Source organism: Cinclus cinclus, chromosome 5, assembly GCF_963662255.1.
Source record: "Cinclus cinclus chromosome 5, bCinCin1.1, whole genome shotgun sequence".
Lineage (NCBI taxonomy): Eukaryota > Metazoa > Chordata > Aves > Passeriformes > Cinclidae > Cinclus > Cinclus cinclus.
In genome coordinates, this window is record NC_085050.1 from 43297196 (window position 1) to 43319027 (window position 21832).

Genomic DNA, 21832 nt, shown 5'->3' on the forward strand with positions numbered 1-21832 from the left:
CGCTCCCCCTTCTATGCAAGATATATTTTTAAACACATCAGCTTTCTCAGTGTAAATCCAATATATTTTCTGGAACAGATTCAGCTCTGTTGAATTAGTATTTTCCAACAACAAATATAATTTTTTCACTAAACTTACAAGCACTTCCAGCAACACAATAAAATATTACCTAAAACCATACCTCAGCCTTTCTACTCACCTCCTTACTCTCTCACTGTTTTCCATTAATGGATTATGCCTGTTTTCTATTTCATTGGTGAGACAAGGGAAAAATTAAACCTATTCCATAATGTTCCCCGTTATTCCCACTCCAAAGCCTTCAAGATATTTGAACATAAATTCCTGGAGCTTCTAGTTCTTTATACTTACTAATTCCAGTTAAGCAAAGGAAGAGTTAAATCCAGTCCCAAAACGCTCTAATAATTATTCCTTATAAACTCTGTCCATGCTAAACCTGTCTCACAGAAGAAACCAAGAGATTTACTATCTACAGAGTCCAAAAGGAAAAAAAAACCTGCAATAAATATTTTTAGTATTTTATTAACATTAACAAAACCAGCAAATTAAAGGGTGGTCACCTCTTAGGAGAGGATTCACATTTTAATGGCAGCTATGAATATATAATGAACTATGTACAACTGTGTCAGCCATCAACTGAACACTAATCAATGTAATCCAAATCTTCTGGGATTCCAAAACATTTATCTATTCTGCTCTCTTCAAATCCAAATTTACGCTTGGCCCAGGACTTTATTAAAAAGATGTTATCTGTAAACAGAATGAACAACATTAATTTTGAGTATTTAGAAAGCATGAATTATAGTCTCAACTACAACAAAATCCTTCCATTTGCAGTATCTCATGTGTATGAAAAACATACATAGTGGGAAACATAATTTTTAAGTAGATTTGGAACAGAAAACACAAGGCTTTTGTTAATAACCTCCAAAAAAGATAAAACAATTTACTTAGCACTGAATAAAAATATGTTATCTTTTCTTGCTCCTCTTTTACAAGGAGACTGGAAGCTACAATTACAGTGTAAGACTGCTATAATGATGAGTTAAGTGCATAATAGGTGTTTTATACATCCTTCTTCAACTAGATACCTAATATGTGACTGTCGACAGATACAAAAATTTGCTTTAAATTACTGTAAGGTCCTTTCTAGTCCTGCATGTTTGTTCAGACATTGTGTACTTTTTTGAAAGTTACAAAAAAGGATATTCAAGAAGCTTATAGTCAATACTTCTCTTTTTGCATCACATTACTTTGACATATACATTTTGTTCAAGTTAACAAATTTTTCACTGCAGCATTTACTGAAACTTATTATGTCATTTTAAACACCCATAAATTGCAGCACTCCTTAAGAGAGGGAATTTTACCTGTCTCTGCACAGCTCAGAGATATTTTTCTTTTTTTTAACCATCTCACATTTGGTTTTAAAACTGTCTCTTCAAAAGAAAAATATGCTATAGCATATAACCAAATTGTCTAATTAAATAGCAAAGTATTTTCTACAGGCTGACTTCCTTTACCTCACTTGAGGCCTTGAGAACAGCCTGTCATCAACAGCAGAAAGCCCTGACAACGCCCAGAAATTATTTTTAAATACATAATTTTAGTTCCCCATAAATTTCCACAATTTTTATACATAGTAAACAACCCAGATATAAAATAATAGTCCAAAGACTAAGACAATTATATCCTGCCATACTTGGCACACCCAATGATAGCCAGCAGTCCATCAGTAGATCTATTCTAGACAAAAAATTATAAATATTCTAAATAATTTTTAAAAACCATAAACACATATAAATTGCTTGCTTTGCAAAATGGGAATGAATACAGCAAAGCTAAGCAACAACATAAAATTGAGTTAAACTTCCATATGAATGTCATAACAGTAACATTCCTTAAAATTATGGATCATTTTACCTGTCAAAACTGATCAATTAGTTTGAGAAACACCTACTTTTTATCAGCATTCTTCACATGGTAGCAGCAGTAAGATTCCACAAAACATTCTAGTCTTTAGAAAGAAATGAGCATTCAAAATAGAATTAAATTTTCTGAATACCTAGGCCATCACCATTTCCAGTCTCCATTACTTTCTTTATCTTAAGGTATTTTAACTCATCCAAGGAAATAAGTTGTAGGATTTAACACAGTGTACAAGACAGCACCAGAAGGACAAATCTATTTTGGCATATGAAGTACATTCAGTAACTAAACTGAGACTATGCATTCTTTTTGTTGAATCATAATAGTTTTATAAGTAAAATAAATTTCTCTGGTTTTGTATTAGGACTATCCTATGTCAAGTCCTAATAAAATTTAAAGTTCTTAACACTGAGTAGGTCTTTTACTGAAATTGCTCTAGTGTGAAGCTGCGTCACTGCAATACACACCAGTCCATCTGTTGGCAGCCTCCTTGGCCACTTGGTTTGTTTGGCCTGAAACAGAGAAAAACACCACCAACAATAAAAGCGTACATCACAGTAAAATCATCACATAGTTTCAAGGCACAGGGACTGATTTTTTATTGATGTCATTTTCACAGAACCACACAATATAAGGAAGTTATTCTACTGCTTCCAAACACTTGTTTTACATCTTTAAGGCTCCAGCAAGCACAAAGCTAGGTTAAAGAAAAAGAGTAGCAAAGAGCATAAAAGATACCACATGAAAGACTAAGTTTTTAAAGTGTATTTTAAAATAAAATAACCCCTAGATTGGCTTGCCTAGGGACTGAATTGTCTTCACCAAGACTGGAACTAGATACATGGCCTGAAGATATCAGAGGCAACAGAGATGGAAAATATTTCATAATCCTCTCCATACATAAGTAAACCATCATATGGGTATGCATGACTCTATACAGATAAGGAAAATGACAAGGCAGCAGTCTATCATATCAATCGAAAAGTCTATCATATAGCTCTGGGATCTCTCCATGGCTTTGAGAAGCCCCTTAGTGAAATTAAGACAAAATAATGATTCTGGCTAATCAACTTGTCTTACATCCCTTAACACCATTCCAGAACTAAACATATAATAGTAAATTACCATTACTACAAACAGGTTTTGTATACTTTCCACGCGACAAAACAATCAAGGAGAATTCCTCTTAGATGTGCTTGCTCCCATTAAAGTAAGTACTGAATCAAATCAAGCAGGTCAGGTTGTAATGTGGGAATTTATCAGAATAATTCTGGTTCTCATGCCTACATGCAACTTAGTTATTCCCAGTCAGTCTTGTTAGCACTTGCATGATAATAGTCATTTGAATGGCCATCATGAAACTTGTCTCTGGGGTAGTGACATATAAATACATGATCAGGTATCCATTGTTATACACATTAAACTTCAAGCAAAATTAAATTATGTTGAGAAATCATCTGTTAGCACACAGGAAGAGAAGTACTAATTATTCCAACCTTAATACTACTGTAACTGATATGAAAAATGTTTAGATTGGAGTAATATGCTATTTCAAAACCAATATAGTTTCTAAAAATGGCGTACAATTAGAAAGTTTGAGCACAGCACAAAGAAAACCAAAAAAGATGAGCAAAAAAATGGAGTGGAAGAGAAAATGGCATTTTTGCTTGCTTGCATGCATCAGAAATTCAAGCTGTTCCCGGCCTGAGAGAGATATCCCTTACTTCCTTTGTTGAGTTCTTGCTGCCATCTCCACTTTTTCAGTTCCACAACTGGCAGCACTGACAACATTCTTACAGCTAATGGCATTTGGAACAGTACCTAACCCAACCCCACTTAAAGCAAGTCTGCAGAGTAAGAGCTTCCACTTAACAAGACTTCAAATGTGTGACCTACAATACTTCCCTCAGCATTTTTCTAAAATTCTACCATAAAACTTGACAGCTGTATTTGACTCGAAGTAATGAAGTTTGAAATGAAGTGGGGGAAAGCAGGATGGCATAAACTTCATGGATCCAGAGCTGTGAGGTGACAGCATCCTGGTGGTGGGGGAGCCAACTTATTCCACAGTACCTGCGAGGTCTCAGCAGAAAGGTGAGCTCTGCTGGAAGCAGCTGACCAGCTCAACAGTGGCAGCATGTTGCACTGACATCCCGCAAACACTGCATATATGTGATCTTGTATTCTGAAAATGTGACTTCACACCTCTGTAAAGAAAAGGCTGAAGCGATGACAGACATAGGCTGAACAAAAAGACAGAATGGCAGTCACTGCCTATAACCAAATTGTGGCTTGAAATGGAAACATTGTAGTGAGAGCAGGAAGCTATAATGGGGAAATTCCATTACAACAGATACAGATAGAGAAACAGACAGACAAAACATAATCCCCAGTGTCTCATAGCTACAGGTGAGCATTTAGCTATCTGAAGGCAAGATTCAAGTCCTTTGGGATCAGTCTTAAGTCTTGCCTATGATTCCACTGCATGATCTTGTGTGCCTGCTACAACCAATACCAAGCCTGGAAGAGGAACAAGAGACAGGCTTTGATAGTTATGGACCTGCACCTTCTGAAGACATCAGCCACATCTGCATCATTGCCAGCATCTTCCAGAAGTCTCCAACTCCATCACAAGAACTGACAGAAATTAAGAAATCTGTACCTTCACTGCTTTCTAGAACTCTTTTGTAGTTGCTTGTTGGGACTTTTGGTGGTTGCATCATCTGTATATATACATGCACAGATGATGGGGGAAAGCAAGAGTAGTAAAGCAGACAGCCCCCCCCACACCACCCCTCCCCTCCCCCAGACATACCTACTTCATGTATGGGTGTAACTAATTCAAAGTTATGCTACTTCTGACTGCCTGTTCTCTAGCTCCAAGGGATCATACAGCAAGGTTGGTTTTTAGACTGCACTGAAAAAGAAAGCTCAAGATCTAAAGACAGCAATAGCATGGGAACTCAAAAATATGCACTCCAAAATCAGATCAAGACACCAACTGTGTGAAGCTGTAAAAAGGAGAAACTCAAACAGAGAACTAAGGGCAACTTGCTAATTTCCAAAACTATCACAACCATGGAGTCCCAAACTTGGCTGGAGTCCTTCTGATTCTCCTGCTCACCAGAGCTGCTCTAATTGAACCTGATTTTTGGCAGCTACTAAATAGTGTTCCACTATTGAATCTGCGCAAGACAATGAAATGCTAAATATGCCACAGAGGTGAGCAACAGAGGAGGCAACATTTTCCAGATGTTCTCATTATCATTAGGCTCTAGTTACAGTCTGTATCTATACATCTGCATATAGGCTGACAATATGTATAACTGCTGTCGGGAAGCTGCAAAAACAATCAATTTGTTCTGGACATTATTTATTTCACCTATTTGTGTGGCAATGCATCAACAGATTTTCCCACTCCCATGTCTTTAGGATACAAGTCATTTATTTGGCTGAGGCACATACCTGTATCCTCTGCTTGACTAATTTCAGGCAAATTTGGCAATTTCTAAGAAAGTAAACTGAAGCTTATATTTTTGTCTCCAAAACTTAACAAAAGCAACCACTATGTACAGAAATGCAAGGCACAGGAACAGCGAGACTTGAAGTGCTGTTCTGTTATGTCAGCAAAACACAGCTGGAAATATGCCCGAAACAGTGAAAGGCTACAGGACAGAGAGTTATTTTGACCAGTCCTCATGAAAACTTTTCTCCTCCTCAACCCCAAGTATCTCTGGAGAACTGCAGGGAACTCAAAATGCCCAGATTCTGGGAGCTGAACCACTATCCCAAGCATCTGTGATTGCCCTTATCACAAGGACAATTCCCTCTATCCCCACGGAGGAAAGCAAAAGTATGGAAAGGAAGGTCCAGCCACAGTAAATGTCTAAAAAGAAAATGAGGGTGGGTTGGAGCATGCTTTTCAATGCAGGTAAATGGCATTCTACCAGTGACCTGCAGGTATTTCAGAGCAGGCCAGGAGACAGAGGTGACCAAAGGGTATGTGGACAGCTGTCAGAGGTGCACTAAGAAGCTTCTAAAGCAAATGGACAGCACCTGATCAGGAGTCAAGGCCAGCAGCACAGAACATCACCACAGAAGTGATTCTAACAAATCTTAACATGCATTATATATTGACTGAAAACATTGTAATGCCACAATGCTTCCAATCTGATTCAGGAAGACCCTACAGTCATTCTCGGCACACTGCAGAACTACAGCCTCCTCTTTCCTTCTTCTCCCAGATACTCTCTTTTTCACTGGAAGGGAGAGATGGTTGGAATTAAAAGTCCTATTTGTATTCCAAAACTGGAATACAGGCCTAAAGCTGTATAAGTCTCAAATGTTTCCACAAGGCAAAAAACAATTGTGACAGCAACAACCACCACCATCTCCTCCCCAAATGTACTTTAGGCTCTTTCTAAAAACCTTTCTAAGTCTCACAAATATCAATAAGGGAATACTAAGAATACAGTAATGGAACAGTACTCAAATTCAGTCTGTAAAGGCAACATATTACAGTTCCAGTAGCTTGAGTAAAAGAAACAAGACAACAACAAGCCAATGGCCAGAGTCAGCTTACAACCATCTGAGCTAGTAGAAATTAACAAAGAGCTGTAGCTTTCTTTGATCTCCTAGATCCTACTCCAGAATTTTCTGGATAACTTTAAGGACTTCTAGGTCCAGGAACCTCTACTTACCTAGAATAACAAAAGCTAATTGTATTTATAAATCTTACACACTTCGGTGCCAGTTTTTACCTACCACAACTAATGTCACAAGAACTTTCTCACTTAAAAGGCACATGACTGCAGAGGGAATTAGCACCTTACCAAGGAGAGAGTCACCCATCAGCCTGTAGGGTTTTAGCAAACACATGCAAAATACAACTGCAGTATTCAGCACGTGGGCAAGGGAGTAATTTTACAGCATGGATCACAATTCCTCTGCATGAAATGCAGGGAACAACTGCAACTCTTCTCAGGGACCAGGGAGGATTATTAGCCCAAAGATTCCAAATCTCCCACATGAAATTGGTCAGGGTAAATTAAGTGCATTAAGTGCATTTGAATCCCTGTAATAAATATGCATTCACTTAGACTGAATTCAAAGATGAAAAATGGCAACTACCATAGGAACTGAATGTGAACTTGAACCTCCCATGACTCCAATTATCCACTGCCTTCTGCAGAGAATTATCCCTTCTCCTGCACATAGGTTGCCCTTACTTTCCAGAAACATTATCTTGCTATCATCACAGTGACAGATTTGTTTTCCTATTTTTCCTGGGGCAGCATCACTATAATATCCTGTGATATTAGTTTCCTGTGATGCAGTTTCCAAAGTTTTTCCACCAATGAAAACATCTCATGCAAATAAAGATCCCACTTCCAAAGGCCAAGGTAGAAGGTGAGCATGGAAATCATATACCTGTCATCCACAGAAAGTACAAAAGGTTATTGCCTTGTAATTCTACTCACATATGCATTCACGAACTAACACCACAGACTCTGATTAAGAGCCTGTGGCTTGCCACTGGAGACTGTTTATGGCAATGATATGATGAAGTGGCTTCTTAAGGTCCATATTTGAGTATCCTTGAGAATAAGTAATCTACAACACTGTCAACATGCTGAATTGCAATGTGGCAAAAAGAGCTGTACAAGAATGTTTTGTAACCCTGTATTAGGCAGATACCTCCACACTATTGGAAATCTTTATCCTCCCCAATGCTTCCCAAAGAGGCATTTCCTCTTATAAACAGAATAAAGAGCTGCTGCGTAGAAAAGTGATAGCACATCACAATTGTCAACCCTTTTGAATCCAGAATAACACATCACTCTTCCCTCATCCTCCAGTATCCCACACAACACTTTTCCTCATTATATTAATCAACAGGTCACAATGCTTCAGAATTCATGACTAAACTCAATGACTATGATTTCTCATTTAAATGGCATCACAAACTCAACACAACTTTTTATACTGGCTTATTTTAGACTCTGAGCAAAGTTTCAGTGGTTTTTTTTTTTTTGGTAGTGCTGACAATTAGGAATGCTACCTACTAATGTGCAACGTTTCTGAAAAGCACAGAACACAATATAAGCTATTTGTGATAGAAAAATACTCAAGAATATATATACGATATATATATTCATATTCACTGATGTATGAATTAATTAAATCAGCATTTCTGCTGCAATACCTGTGTATACATGCTTGAAAATGAACCTTACTAAGTGGATACCACAGTGCCAGTCTTGTCTACCTGGTGAGATGTAGCAGTACACAGTAAAGCTACTAAGAGGCTGATCCACATTGCTGAGAATATGCTTTTAAAGGGTCTGCGATCTCTGTCAGTGTGTTTGAAAAATGTGTCAAGTCTCATCAGCAAAGAACTCCCTCTGTCCTATATGAAAACGTCACACTGTCAAATTTCATCAGTATGTACACAGGGTCTCCTTGAAAAATGTCCAACACAATTTGTCAGAATTGCTACCAAAAAAATTCCTCTATGCAAGACATGCTCTTGCACAAAAGTTTACTATATTCATGTAGCTACAGAAAAACACCATTTACCTTTCAACTGTTGTACTTTAAAACCCACGCTGAAATCATAGTTGCATAGCTAAAATACATAAATTTTCATCCAAAGAGCAGAGGAAAGTGAATAGCTTGCAAAACATAAACAAGCACACCAACTTGATTCAGGGCTCCCTGACACTACTCTGTTTTTCTTGCAACAACTGGACAACTCTTCCTTCCCCACTTCATTCACTAATAAACTCCACATCTTCAGCACAGCTGGAACTTGCACACTTCTGAGCTGCTGAACTGTATTTCACAAGGAGGCCCATTCCAGGGCACCACGGATTTTGGCCAGTTGTGGATTGCAATCTGCTGTCACCTCATGTGTCGCAGACATTGCAGAGAAGAGTCTGGAAGGCATCCCAAGAGGTTCTCTGGTCTCCGTAACCACAACTCAAGGCACATTCAACTTTACCTATGCCATTTCTGAGGTATTTGTTGCTTGTTTTTAGGGCCAATTTTCTGGCCCTACAATTTAAGGCTATTACTTTTTGCCATCTTCTCCACGAACCTGGGTAACAGCCTGCTCCTTTTCTTGAGGAGATATGGATATACAAATCCCACTAGGAACCATCTTCCTTTGAGCTCTATTTTTGTAAAGTTTTTTTGTCTCTTAGAATGTGATTGCTCAATGTCCTTTTTCTCTACTCTGAGAACTTAGCTACATGAATATATGGATGTTCTGAAATAAATTAGGTATATCCAGGTAAGTATATCCAACACTGACACTGTTACAGCTGAAGCCATGCTAAAGCCTTGAGGGCCACACTTTCTGCCTTGAGCAGAAAGATTATTTCCATACATCTCATTGTGGGTTGTACTACTGCTTTTGTATCCTAGTATGGGGGTTCTTCCTGGCACAAAAATAATTCTTATATTCAACTTGTAAACTACTATATAACTCTGACATCTTTTTTCAAATCCTCCCCACTTAACCAACTGCCTCATATAATTTGTGCAGCACAAGATCCTTGAATACAGGTAATACCCTTGCACTTTCCACTACTGAATGCTATCCAGGGTTTATTAGATTATCTTTTCAATTTGTCATGATAATTTTGAAATCCCACTCTGTTCTCTGTCCGTGCAGTCTCTCCTATTGTCATCATCTGCAGATAATAACATAAGAACATCTTCTATTGTATTATCCAGCTCATTAACATAAACACTGAGCAGATGCACATACATGACAGACTGTATTACAGAGCTTCATCCATTTCACCTCCCTTTCTGATACTGAATTGCTCACAAATTATAAAGTAGTTTGATATTCACACTACTGCTGTTTCATCAGGATTGTATTTCCCCACTTTCCTTAAAACAGTATTATGCAAAACTGAGTCAAAACACCAAAGAAAAACTTCCTGCAATCTACATAGATTTCTTACAGTGGCAGAGAGAAAATCCCTGTGCTCTTCTAGGTGTTTCCAAATTGGTTTTCTGTTCTGAATTTTTCTCTGATATCCTGCTCTTTTCAGTGAAACTAGCTCATGAAATGTTTAAGTGAGAAGGGAAGAAAAACCATTGGAAATACTGTCACATGTGCCAACATTAGTCTTGCACTCACACAACCTGCCCTGCAAAAAACTTCGAATAGCACAGAAAAAGGTATCTATATTAGGAATATACAGTTATAATCCAGATAAACCCATAATGAAAATGTAATATACCATCCCACAAAATATGGGGGAATATTTTAATATAAAAGATTAGCAGCAGTTTTTTTTTTTTAAGCAAGGCCAGGGAAGACCTCAGTTTGATAGCCCTGCATGCATGTTAACACCAAAGACAATGCATTAAAACAATACCTTTCTTGGCCTTATTTTGCATGTGAAAGTCAAAATGGTCTGAATGAGTGCTACCATACACAATTAACCTAGCAGGTCTAATATTGGAAGACAGAAGCAAAATACTTACTCTGCAAAAGCTTTTTTGTTTCATATATAAATGGATCTATAGATTAGTTCAATTTGATGCTTTCATCAGAGCTTTAAAATATGGTCAAATGGACTGCTCCCAATTCACTCCTATATCAGTGTCATAAATGTAGCCATAAGTAGCCATTTTCCACATCACAAATTTTATGAGTCTCTCATTTTACATACTTTTTGTCATTCCAATAAAAAAAATAAGAAACAAAATAAAGAAAAATAACAAAAACCTGTCTTGTGAGTGTTCTCACTCGATTTCAAGAAAAAGTAATCTGCCAAGAGGCAAATTCATTCAAGCAGGGTATTTGTTACATATGTTATCTAAAGATTTGGGCCTCCAACTGCCTCCTTTCTGAGTGTCCAAGAAAAGCCCCACTGACAAAACATAGCTTTTTGCTTAACTAGCTAAAATGCAGTTTCATTTTAAAAGAACTTGGCTTAACACTCCCTACGAACAGTCTGGCTAGAATGTGTTTGAGGCATAAAAACACAAGTATGCACAAGTATAAGTACTTCAGACAACTCTTCATTGCAGAGTAAACTCTTACTTTAAGACCAAACAGAGACAGATAAACTCTGAAATGCAGAGGATAAAGGGCCTTTTTCTGAAAGCCAAATGACTCTTCTGGGCTTAAGCTTTCCAGCTTCAGCCAAAAGCCCCACATTTCAGTTTAAGCTTTGTGCCTTAGGTATTTATGTACAGACACTTCTTAAGCTGCCCAGTTTGTCCTGATGGCCCCTCATTCATTATATTTTTCATGGCTGTTCTATTATCCTTTCTTTCCAAGTGCCAAAAGCTGCTCACCCATTTACATAGTCCTGTGGCTCCCTCACTCACTTTTTTTCAAATCCATTATCCAACAATTATTCAGTTCACTGCAGAGTTCATGAAAATGCCCTTATGAAAACTTGTCATTTGTTCCTAGTTGGTCAGAAGATCCATGGTTGCTCTTCAGGGACACTACCACACAACAGACAATTCTGTGAGGTACATGACAAATGACTACACATATGAAAGTCATGTGAAGAAGGCATTGAAAGACTTCATCAGATTTTCTGGATGGAAAGAGAGATTTCAAAGACCTCAGGACAGTCCATTGCAAGACACAGGCACCTACATCATCAGTTCCTAACCTGAGCTGGAAACTTGCTTTTATCACTGGTGAACTTCAGCACTGGAATGAAGGGCCAAGGTGAGAACTCTTTAACTTGCTTTTGTCAGGGAAGGTCCTTAACCAGTACATCACAACCCCTGGTAATCACAACCAGATTCTGCTTAGAAAGTGTTTCCTTTGTCAAAGGGCCAGGCTTTTCAATAGCTGCAAACATAGGTATGCAAACAGGCCTACTTTGATTTTCAAGATTTAAAAAAAAAAAAAAAGGGGCTGAAGATAAAGGAGCAGATATTCTGATTAAACTGGCAATTCCATCCAGTTTCCTATGACTGCCAAAGGAGCTTGAATCAGTAATCCAAACACCCATTTGTAACTCCATTCATTCAGAATGAATGGAGTTCCTTTTCTCAATTTCACTTAACAGCTAAAATTTCACCATTACTGTATGAAACTATGTTTACATACAAGTAGACTTATTCCTCATTCTTCCTAGAAACTACTGTTTAGTTTTTGTAACTTTGATTTATCTTTAAAAATAGTTTTTGAACAGGTAACTTAATTTGTCAACCTTCCAAATGAATTGACAAGCCATTCCAAGAACAGTATAAGGAGCAAGGAAAAGAAAACAAAATTCTTAGTTTGTTGCAGTTAGTTGAGAACCAATAAACATGTACTTTTATTACAAGTGCACATCTATATATATTCTGGTGCTCCACAATGAAAGAGGAAAAAGGTGTGGGTGTGTGAGCTGTATAGGTGTTTTTTTGATTAGTAGCAGATAGCCTGAAAGTTACATACATGAACATCCATTGTCTATTTCCTGTCATATCCTCATCCAGATCCTCTGGAGATGAATATACTAAATGCACAATACTCTTTAAGATGAGACTGATTTTAAAAAAAGGATCTTTAATCCCTTTAAAATAGTTAAAAAACTATTATTTTTCTATGTAATTTTAAGCAAGTGTCTGATTTGCTCCAAAGAAAGTTTAGTTTAACACACTAAGGCTAACATAAGTGCGAGTGAAGACACAAGTCTAATATTGCAGAGTGACTAATTTGCAACTGCAGACCTTTGTTAATGGCATTACTGAACAAACTGGAAAAAGCACAGCTTTTCTCTCAGATGCCATGTGCATATTTCATGATCAGTAGCTAGGAAACATCCTTGTAATTGCAAACTGAACACATTGCATCTAAAGGTGATTAAAAAAACATTTCCTCCCTAGACTTCATCTACACTATTGATTTTGGTGGCACCTAGATCAGGCTTAAAATTATTTGAAGACTTTCTTTTTTCCAAGTGGAAACATTAATTTTTTAAAAATAGATACTTAATAGTTCGTTAGATGATATTGCTGACAAGGCTTTTTAGTTTAAACCACCTTTTTGATATGATTTCTGAACAGCAATCCATTTTTGAATAACAATCTATTAAACCCTTTTATAAATTATTAGCATTCTGAGGCATTTTGAGTAAAACTGAGGCAACTCATTTTAAAGTTGCTCCATTAGCCATGATCGTCCAATCTTAACTTCATTTCTTCACTACTGTTTTCTCTTCTGGGAACAGGATCTATTCCCAGCATTAAAAAGAATCCCCTGAAAGTTAGATTTAACTTGATACTAAAGTTTTTTCTAACATGAAGTACACCTGCATACACAACATATTTTCAAATTTATTTGAATATAAGAGAATAGGTGGGTCTATGAACATAAAAAACACCTCCAAAACATCAACCCCCAAATTATGCACTACAAAAAAACAGTAGCTAAATCAACATTAACTTTTCAGCATTCACCCTTCAGATATTACGATGAATGAAAAAACTGAACAATACAGTACTGTTTTCTCATGTCTGTATACCCTGACAATTCCTCACAGTTTGCCAAGCTGAAATTTTCATTGTTTAGAAACATGAGAATTAGAAATTTTTGAAGTATCTAAAAAGAAAAAAAGATGTTTTCAAGTACATGTTACATATAACATTTTCATGGTATTCAGCAAAGTCTGGATGTTTCACAAAACTTATTTTCACAGAATCATGTACTAGTTTCAGAAAATAAACTAACCCTGAACTGGACTGGCAGCGATGCCTCTGAGATCACACATTCAGAAGGTCAAAAGAATAACTATGTGGATATTTGTAGTTTGAAATCATGTCCACTTGAATCACTTGCCTCTCTCGTTATAGGACAAAAAAAAAAAAAAAAGAGAGAGCTAAAGTAAGAAGGTTGACACCAAAATTGCTACATATGTTGTATCTGATAGTTTGCTAATTACTGAGAAAATAGTTTGCCTAGACATGCTCAGATCAGTGTTTTAAAGGTAAAAGCCCAACACATAAAAGTTATCAGTAACCAGGCATTCTAAAAACATGTTAAACAAAAAAGGAAGGCTGACAGACAAGATCCCAGTCCTCATAAACTACCAATCTCACCACACAGAAGTCACTGCAGTCAGTATGCATTATTTCTGAGAGAGCTGCCCTATCAAAAGGCACAAAGTAACAAAGCATGGCTATTGTGGAAAAAAAAAAAAAAAGGTAAAGGCCCAACAATGCTTTAATAAAGTATAAGGCAACATTCCTCTTATTGCAGTGAAAGAACAAGAAGTCTGAAATTCTAGAAATGCTTATTTTACAATGAGCACTGAAAAGTGTTTAGCTGTTTCCAATTACAAGCTGACCACTAACTCAGAGTAAAGTCCCTGCCATTTATACACTTATATTACCAGACAAACTTTTCTATAAAATTAATAACGAGAAAAATTTTATTAGCTCCCTAACACCTCTCTCTGGTGGCCAGAAAGAATGAAGCATATGCGGCAGGTTAATCTTGGTATTAGGTGAAGCATTTTCTGTAGACTTTATGAAAATCTGAATAAATTATGAACTACTCTGTTAGAGTACGTAAAATAGAAGACTCTGAGTCCCTCTGAGAGAGAAAAGAGTACAGGGATTGAGTTAAAGTCAATAGAGAAAATATAAAATATAAAAATAAAAAAATAAAATAGAATACAATAAAATAAAAATAAAATATAATAAAAATATATTTTTAATAAAATACATTAAACCAGACATACATGAAGTAGAAGTTTTAGTTTTAAGTAAGTAGGAATATACTTTAAGGCCTTAAGAGAGTAAAAGGCCCTAAAGTCTAGTATAAAGTTCAAGTTTAGTTAGAAGTTCAGTAACTTAGCCCCAGACAGAATGAAAATACTGTAAGAACATTGCCTGCATTTTCTAGATAGAACAGATAGAAACATTTACGTGAATAGAGAGAACTATATGCTTAAAATTACATGTAAGAAGTGACACTACTTTTGTACTTTAGAATTGAAATTCTAATAGGAGTAGAAAGAATGTTTTAGATTCACGGTTTTAGTTCATTGGATGATTTATGAATAAAAACCCCTGTACTGGGGTGACAAACACACACATACACAGAGAAGAAGAAAAGGAAAAAGAGGAGGTGGAAGAAGAAGAGGAGGCGGAAGAAGAAACAAATGCTAGGGAGCTGCTGCTGCTGCTTCTACTTGGGACTCTATACCAGAAAGCTTTAGCATGGACTTCAATATTCTGAACTCTTTGTCTTCAAGCTTTATAGCAACCAATTACTGCTCTTGTCTCTTTGAAGATCCAGACCCATGAATAACTCAACATTATTGTAAGCTTGCATTCTCCATGGCTTTGCTGTCTACCATAACCTTTAGAGAATCTAGAATAATCACGTCTCCAACTCTGCTTTACATGTCACATAAGAGACAAATCTCTCTACAATGGCTGTTCTCCCATGAGAATATATTCCAGCCTACATTGACAAACCTCAAAGGTGAGAAACAATGATCCTGCCCTGCACCATCTAAAGCAGGATCACAAATTTAATAGAAAAGTATAAAATTCCACTATTTGTTTGGCTTTTTTTACTTCTAATGACTCTTGTCAGTTATACTGCCTTTGAGAAATAATTTATTAATCAATCCTAACTTATAGGTGTCTTAAAACAACATTACTAGTGGCAAAGACAAGCTTCTGAACTGCAGAGGACATTAGAAAAAAATCCATATATTTTGCTGTTATAGATGTATTTTTACAATACCGTTCCTGTAAAATAGAATTATCTGAATATATCCATAAGACCTGACTTTTACGTAGCTTCCTCTAGCGGTCAGTCCCTAAATCTTGCTGCTTCTGCTATTTACTCTAGTTACTTGTTACACACAAATTCTTCTGTGTTCAAATGCTGTAAATTTGAGAAGGCATTAAAATTTACACTGCTATGTACCTCCAATACAAAAGACAAGGAAAGTAAGTGAAAACATTGAACAAAACATCTGTTAGTGATACTAAAAGGACAAGGAGTGAAGTCAGCAAAAACCAGAGTTATTAGTTTTCCCATTTGCCCCCTTTTAAATATGCATTATAATATATTTAGTTACATGGTCAAACTCAACTTTCCCATGACAAGATTCAGGAAGCAAAGACAGATGTTCAGTTTTTCGCTGAGTCTTAAGATATTTGCTATGAATCACTCAAACTTTTGCTTTGACCCTGAAAATTATATATATATGTGTGTGTGCACATACACATTTTAAACAGGCTCGCTGCTGTGCAATTGGTTTGTTTCCGCAAAACTCCACTGAGGGAGAGGGCGATTAGAAGACACAGCAAAGCATTTGTCAAATTTGAAGGCCACTGAAAACAGATAACAATTTGATACAGTCCTAAAATACTTTATGCAAGAAGAATCAAGGAAGCTCTGTGTGATATGGGATGAGAAATTAACAGGATGAAATTTTATACTGAGAATCAGGTTGAATTCATTAAGGAGGAAGAGGGAAAACCCAAACGTAAAAAGTGAACAACTGCCCATTACAAAATATATCTTACTGAACAGTTCGGCTGTTAAAAAGAGTACAATTACATAACATAACAGCCATCTCTGATTCCAAAACAATGTAGTTTGAAATCCACTCAAGTGATTTAACTGGAAATAATCCCAACGGTTATGTTATCTAAATTGTACAGAAGTAAAAAATCCTATCACCCACGTGCAGTTTGAAAATCTGTGAATGAGTAAATTACTTATTATAAGGTGTTTTTCTGTGAAACAGCAGCAGTAACTTTTATGTCTAGCTGAAGGCATTCTATTGCCTGAGATTCTTTATTGCCTTCTTACTTTTGCCTTTGCACTTTACTGCACTCTGGAACCAAAAGAAGTTCCCCTCAACCTTTTTTTTTTTTTTCCCATTCCATCTCTCCCACAAAGCCTGTCAACTTTCATTCACTTTGACAAGGACATTAACTCCTCAAAACTGACATCACCATTTATTGCCTCATACATTGCCAGCAGCAATGCACATTGCCAGTGCAGCAACACCTGACAAAAAGATACAATGAAGCAAAAACTTTTAAAATTAAGTTCAAGGAGAAAATAATTTTGAAACACTACTGCATATTCCCCTAGGAAGCCCACAGGTAGCTCAAAAGTGCCAACCTCACAAGTCTCTTAAATGCTCATGCCTCCATTACAGAAATTCACGTGGAGTTTCCATACACCTGGACAAAAAAACCCAAACCCACAACATACAGACAAAAGACAAGGTCATGACTGAAGCAACTAAGTATTACATTTCCTCCCTTTCTCTTTGTTTCTTTCCAGGATACTAGTCTCCATGCTGCCAGCTAATGCAGCTTACCCTAGTATTGCAGCTGTGATTTGCTCTCTTCTGTCGTATTTAGGAACATGCTCACTGTGACTGTTTCAAAAGAGAGGATCTCAAACCATTCTGTGCGATGATGACTGTAAGAGCACCTCAGAAGTTAAAATATCTGGCAGTACACATCCCTCTGCTGTTGGTATCTACCTAACCTCATTCATTTTTACAGCTGGAATCAGCTGGAATGTGTCTTTTCCTCAGGAGAGCAGCAGTGAGGGATTTACAGCACAGTAACTAACTTCAAGTCTCAAATCTGCTTATTCCCTGGCATGCCATTACATCCTTGGGGAAAGATAACACAGCTGACAAAAAATGTCACAGCCCCTCAAAATAAATAATATCTGTCCAATTTTGGTGAGTGCTGCCAACTCTGTTTATGTTTCTGGCTTTCTCTCAGAACAGCTCTAAAGCTGTGGACTTTGTTAGTAAAATAAGAAAGGAGAAAGATATAGCCACATTTCTTTTCAGAAAATGTTCTGTGCCTGTTTCTCATCACTGTGTAACAGCATTTTGGCATTACAGCAACCTGAATATGCAGTGGTGCTTGAGTAGCAATGTAATAGCCTAATAAATAAAACCTGCAACACAAATTGGTGCATTGGTGCATTGGCACATTGGCCAATTGGTGCATTGGCCAGGAAATCTCAAATTGGCAAACTAAAACCACTACAAACATGAAAGCTGCAGTAGAGAAAATTAAATAAAATTCCATGCATGCTTTAATTTTTTTCATGCTGAGGATCAGAATATTAAGTGCATTTCAGTGCCAAATTCTGTAGTAAAGTCATTCACCATTCCTTGTATTCCACTGGAGTGAGGAACTCCAACCGAAACTCAGCATGTCAGAGTATGTCACAGTCAGTTAAGAGTGTGATAATCCACTTGCATGTAAGTGACAGTTAAGTGACTCTAATGAAATTATTATGGTTTTAAATAGGCAAGACAAAGTAAGTAGAAAAATACTCAACAGCATGGAACTCAAAGTAAACAGGAGCCAGAAACTCCTCTTTCTATAGACATTCTAGGATACAGCACAAAGTTACAAAATAAATATGGTTCTGGTAAGGATAATCCTGATTCTAAAGCATCAGAGTATTTCAATTATAAGATTGTTTCCCAACTGCTTAAGTCATGGCAGAGTAAATATCAATAAACCTCCTCAATAATTAATAACAATATCAATAAACCTAAATATATAACAGAACAGAACATGAAAAGAAATCATCAATATTGCTGAGCTTTAAAAAGAAAAGCAGCTATTCTTTGACTAACCTCTGAATACCAGATTTTAAGCTAAAGAAGCGCAGACCTTTTCCTTACTTTAAACAATACACAACTTACACATCTCTTCAACCACATCTGGATCACATTCCCTGTATTTCTCTACTTCTTTCTTTAGCTGCTCTTTTTTCTGCCGAAGGGCAGCAAGTTCCTTCAGCAGAGCTGCACGTTCCACCTGAGGATTCAAAGGATGTTGGGAGATAGAAAAAAAACCCCAAACATTAAAAATAGTAATTATCACATGAAGTTTTTTAAAAAAATTAGAACATACAAATTTAAAAGCTGCTTTCACTACTGCTTTCTGTATATGAATCACTTGAGCATTCCATTTTAATACATAGAACTCTCAGTTCTAAATTATATTGAATACCAACTGGAAAGAAAAAAATTAAGGCCAAAATGGAACAACAAAAGAAAAATTTTCTACAACCTTTGAACTATGGTTTAACAAACTCCAAAGAGATCTCTTAAGTATGGGGCGTAAAGGTTAAGCAGTATTTAGGAGTGCTAGTCTTGTAATTAAAGATGGCATTACAGAAAAACCTACCATCCACCCTTCCACAGACTGAGATGCAGTGTATGAACACCCTCTGAATTTGTCTTCTTTCCTTTTCTACACCATTTAAGAGCAATGGTCTCAAAAATAAATTCATATATTTATGACATTGTAGTCTTTGCTGGGATTGTCCACAATATAGACCTCAAAAGATTCTATCAATCAATAAGAAACTGCAGATGCTGACTCAACATGAGCTCTCCCACAGCCTGCTCAGCACATACTTCTAATTCAGTCTATAGCTACAAACACTGGAACTGGCTGATATTCAAATAACTCAAGCTAGGGTAGTCTAGAAGAGCTAGACTGCATGAGTTTGTAAACCATCAAGATTTTACCATTGGCAATCTCCGTAGTAACCCAGCAATCTGAGGTGTTTGGGGTTTTGTTTAAGGTTGTTGGGTTTTCCCCCACCCCAGACTTCCATATTCCCAGTGCTCTTGTCAACAGTTTGGATTCAGCATGTTCTGAAAATGCAGAATGGAAAAGAAAAGTTTCCAGATGCTGAGGTGAGATGCTTGGAGACCTACATTGCAATCTAGATGTTTTAGGACTTCTTCCTGATTATGTATAATCAGGAAGATTATACATGTTTATGCATAAATACATATATACGTGTTATGTATATAGGTATACATATTTCCAACAAATGTTGGAAACATCAGCCAGAACAGGACTTCCAGAGCAACAGCTTTCCATAGGGCAGACCACATGCTGGAGAAGCCCAAAGCTGAAACAGTTTGTTTGGAAACATGACAAGCACAACTATGTGAGAAACCTGCCGCTGATTCCTGATTACAGTGAATGAATGAGTAAAGAATCCCCATTAAAGATACTGCCAAAAAGCAGGTTTTAATTGAATCTGTGGAACTGCAAATTTGTAACAGAGTTTGATGGCAAGGTTCACTCTATTCTTTACTAGATAGATGAAACATACACAGGGAAAACCTAGAGAGTTTCTATGAAACAGTTTGGATTCGAAGATTTGGCACTTTCCAAATTCAATTCCTCCGGAAAGCTTCTGGCTCTCTTTCATTGGAGGTTTAAATCACTTTAGACTGAGCATCTCAATGCAAGTCAGCAACTGAGAATATCATATGAAGTATTTCTAAGTACTATGTTGGTTATGACAGACATGAAACCTGTGGGTTTTTTTGCAGATTCATCAAGTGAAGAACACTGGGCTTACATGGCTGCTCAGAACAGTAATTTAGGAGTATTATATATTAAAAATATATTACAAATAAGTTGAAAAAACCCAAACCAACATGTAAGTTTGTAGTTAGCAGGTTTGAAAGGTCAGCAAACACAGGCAATTTTGGTACACACCTCTGGGTAGTTCAATTTTTAAGATACTTTTAAATCTAAAAATACCTGGAAGTACTACACCAGTATTTACAAGAAGTACATACTTGTAGCGCTATTTCCTTGTAGGATTACCTCCCCCCAAAGCAACTTACAGTATCTTCACGTCCAATTTTTGATTTTTCAATGCTTTTTAGTAAAGCCTCTTTTTTCTGACTGCTTTCAGCAAACTGATAAAGAAAACAAAGAACAAAATCATTTTTTTCACTAACATATTAAACATAGCTATAAAATGTGCATATATGTTAACATGTCTAAATAAACAAGTGGATCTATCTTTTCAAAATACATGTATTTAAAAAATATAAAATACATGTATAACTTACAGAATTAAAATAAACAAAATAAATACAAAAGTGCCCAAATATAAATCTGAGGCTCTGAACCACAAAAAAGAACTACAGGAAGCAACTTCAAGTCTAAGGGATTTTCATTCCCCGGCACAAAATCTTGTTATATACTGAATGTTCAGCATTGGACTAAAATCCTATTTCATACCATAATCTGGGATCTCTATGCAAAGGACCCTGTAACATGGAGGCTTTGGATCTGATTATTTCCTTTGGTCTTTTTCCAGCTGTCCCTATTCAATGGAAGCAGTTACAAAAGCTGTAGCAGATCCACCTGCTCAGCTGCAGATACCAGCGTTCCCAAAGTTTGATATGCCAGTGGCACAGCCTCAATCCCTTTTACATGCTGATGAACAGAAGCATCTGTTCAAACACATGTAAAGCTGTGGCCCCCTTTTACTGTGTGGCACTTGCACTGCTAGACCTCACAGAGATCCCTTCCTTCAGGCCTGAGGCAGAGGAATCTCACAGGGCTAGTGTAAATAATCCTTCCATTTTTCTGTTACATCAGGAGAAATAATTTGCCAAGAGAGATCTCTCTCCATTAACCTGCCACCCATCTTAAACTGGGCTTCCCCAGGTCAGCTGGCAGTTTTCCAGAGATACTCCGGAAACTTTTAAGCTGGGCAGGAGTATGACTTGACCCTCAGGGACACCATACTCAGTATCAGAAAAAGCACCTTGAAATATTAAAGGAGATGCATGAGAATGAAAAAAAAAAATCTAACAAAATACAGTTTGAAAACCAGTTACTGCATCGAAACTAACACAAAATAAAAAAAAACAATAGCAAAAAAACCAAACAAACAATAACATGCTTTTTAAGTACCCCATGGTTTAGTTTTAAATACATCACACTAACTGTGAAAAGAACAGCTGTCAGAGCTCAGGTTTTACTCTGCCCTACCCCAAAATCCCACTCATGAATCTTCCACTTCTACATTCCCTTGCTCACTAAGCATTCCATTGAGTGCAAA

The 21832-nt window shown here is 36.8% G+C and overlaps 1 protein-coding gene across 2 annotated transcripts in view; it reads right to left on the reverse strand.

Moving 5' to 3' along the window:
* Positions 1-563: 563 nt before the first annotated feature.
* The window catches only part of MND1 (meiotic nuclear divisions 1), a 43442-nt gene continuing 22173 nt past the window's right edge, over positions 564-21832 (reverse strand). For both annotated transcript variants that reach the window (XM_062493733.1, XM_062493732.1), the window contains exons 5-8: positions 20601-20675; positions 18645-18759; positions 2415-2459; positions 564-768 (exon numbers count right to left, since the gene is read on the reverse strand). In XM_062493733.1, coding sequence (XP_062349717.1) covers positions 662-768; positions 2415-2459; positions 18645-18759; positions 20601-20675 — 342 coding nt within the window. In that variant the 3' untranslated portion in view covers positions 564-661. The remainder of the gene's footprint in view (positions 769-2414; positions 2460-18644; positions 18760-20600; positions 20676-21832) is intronic.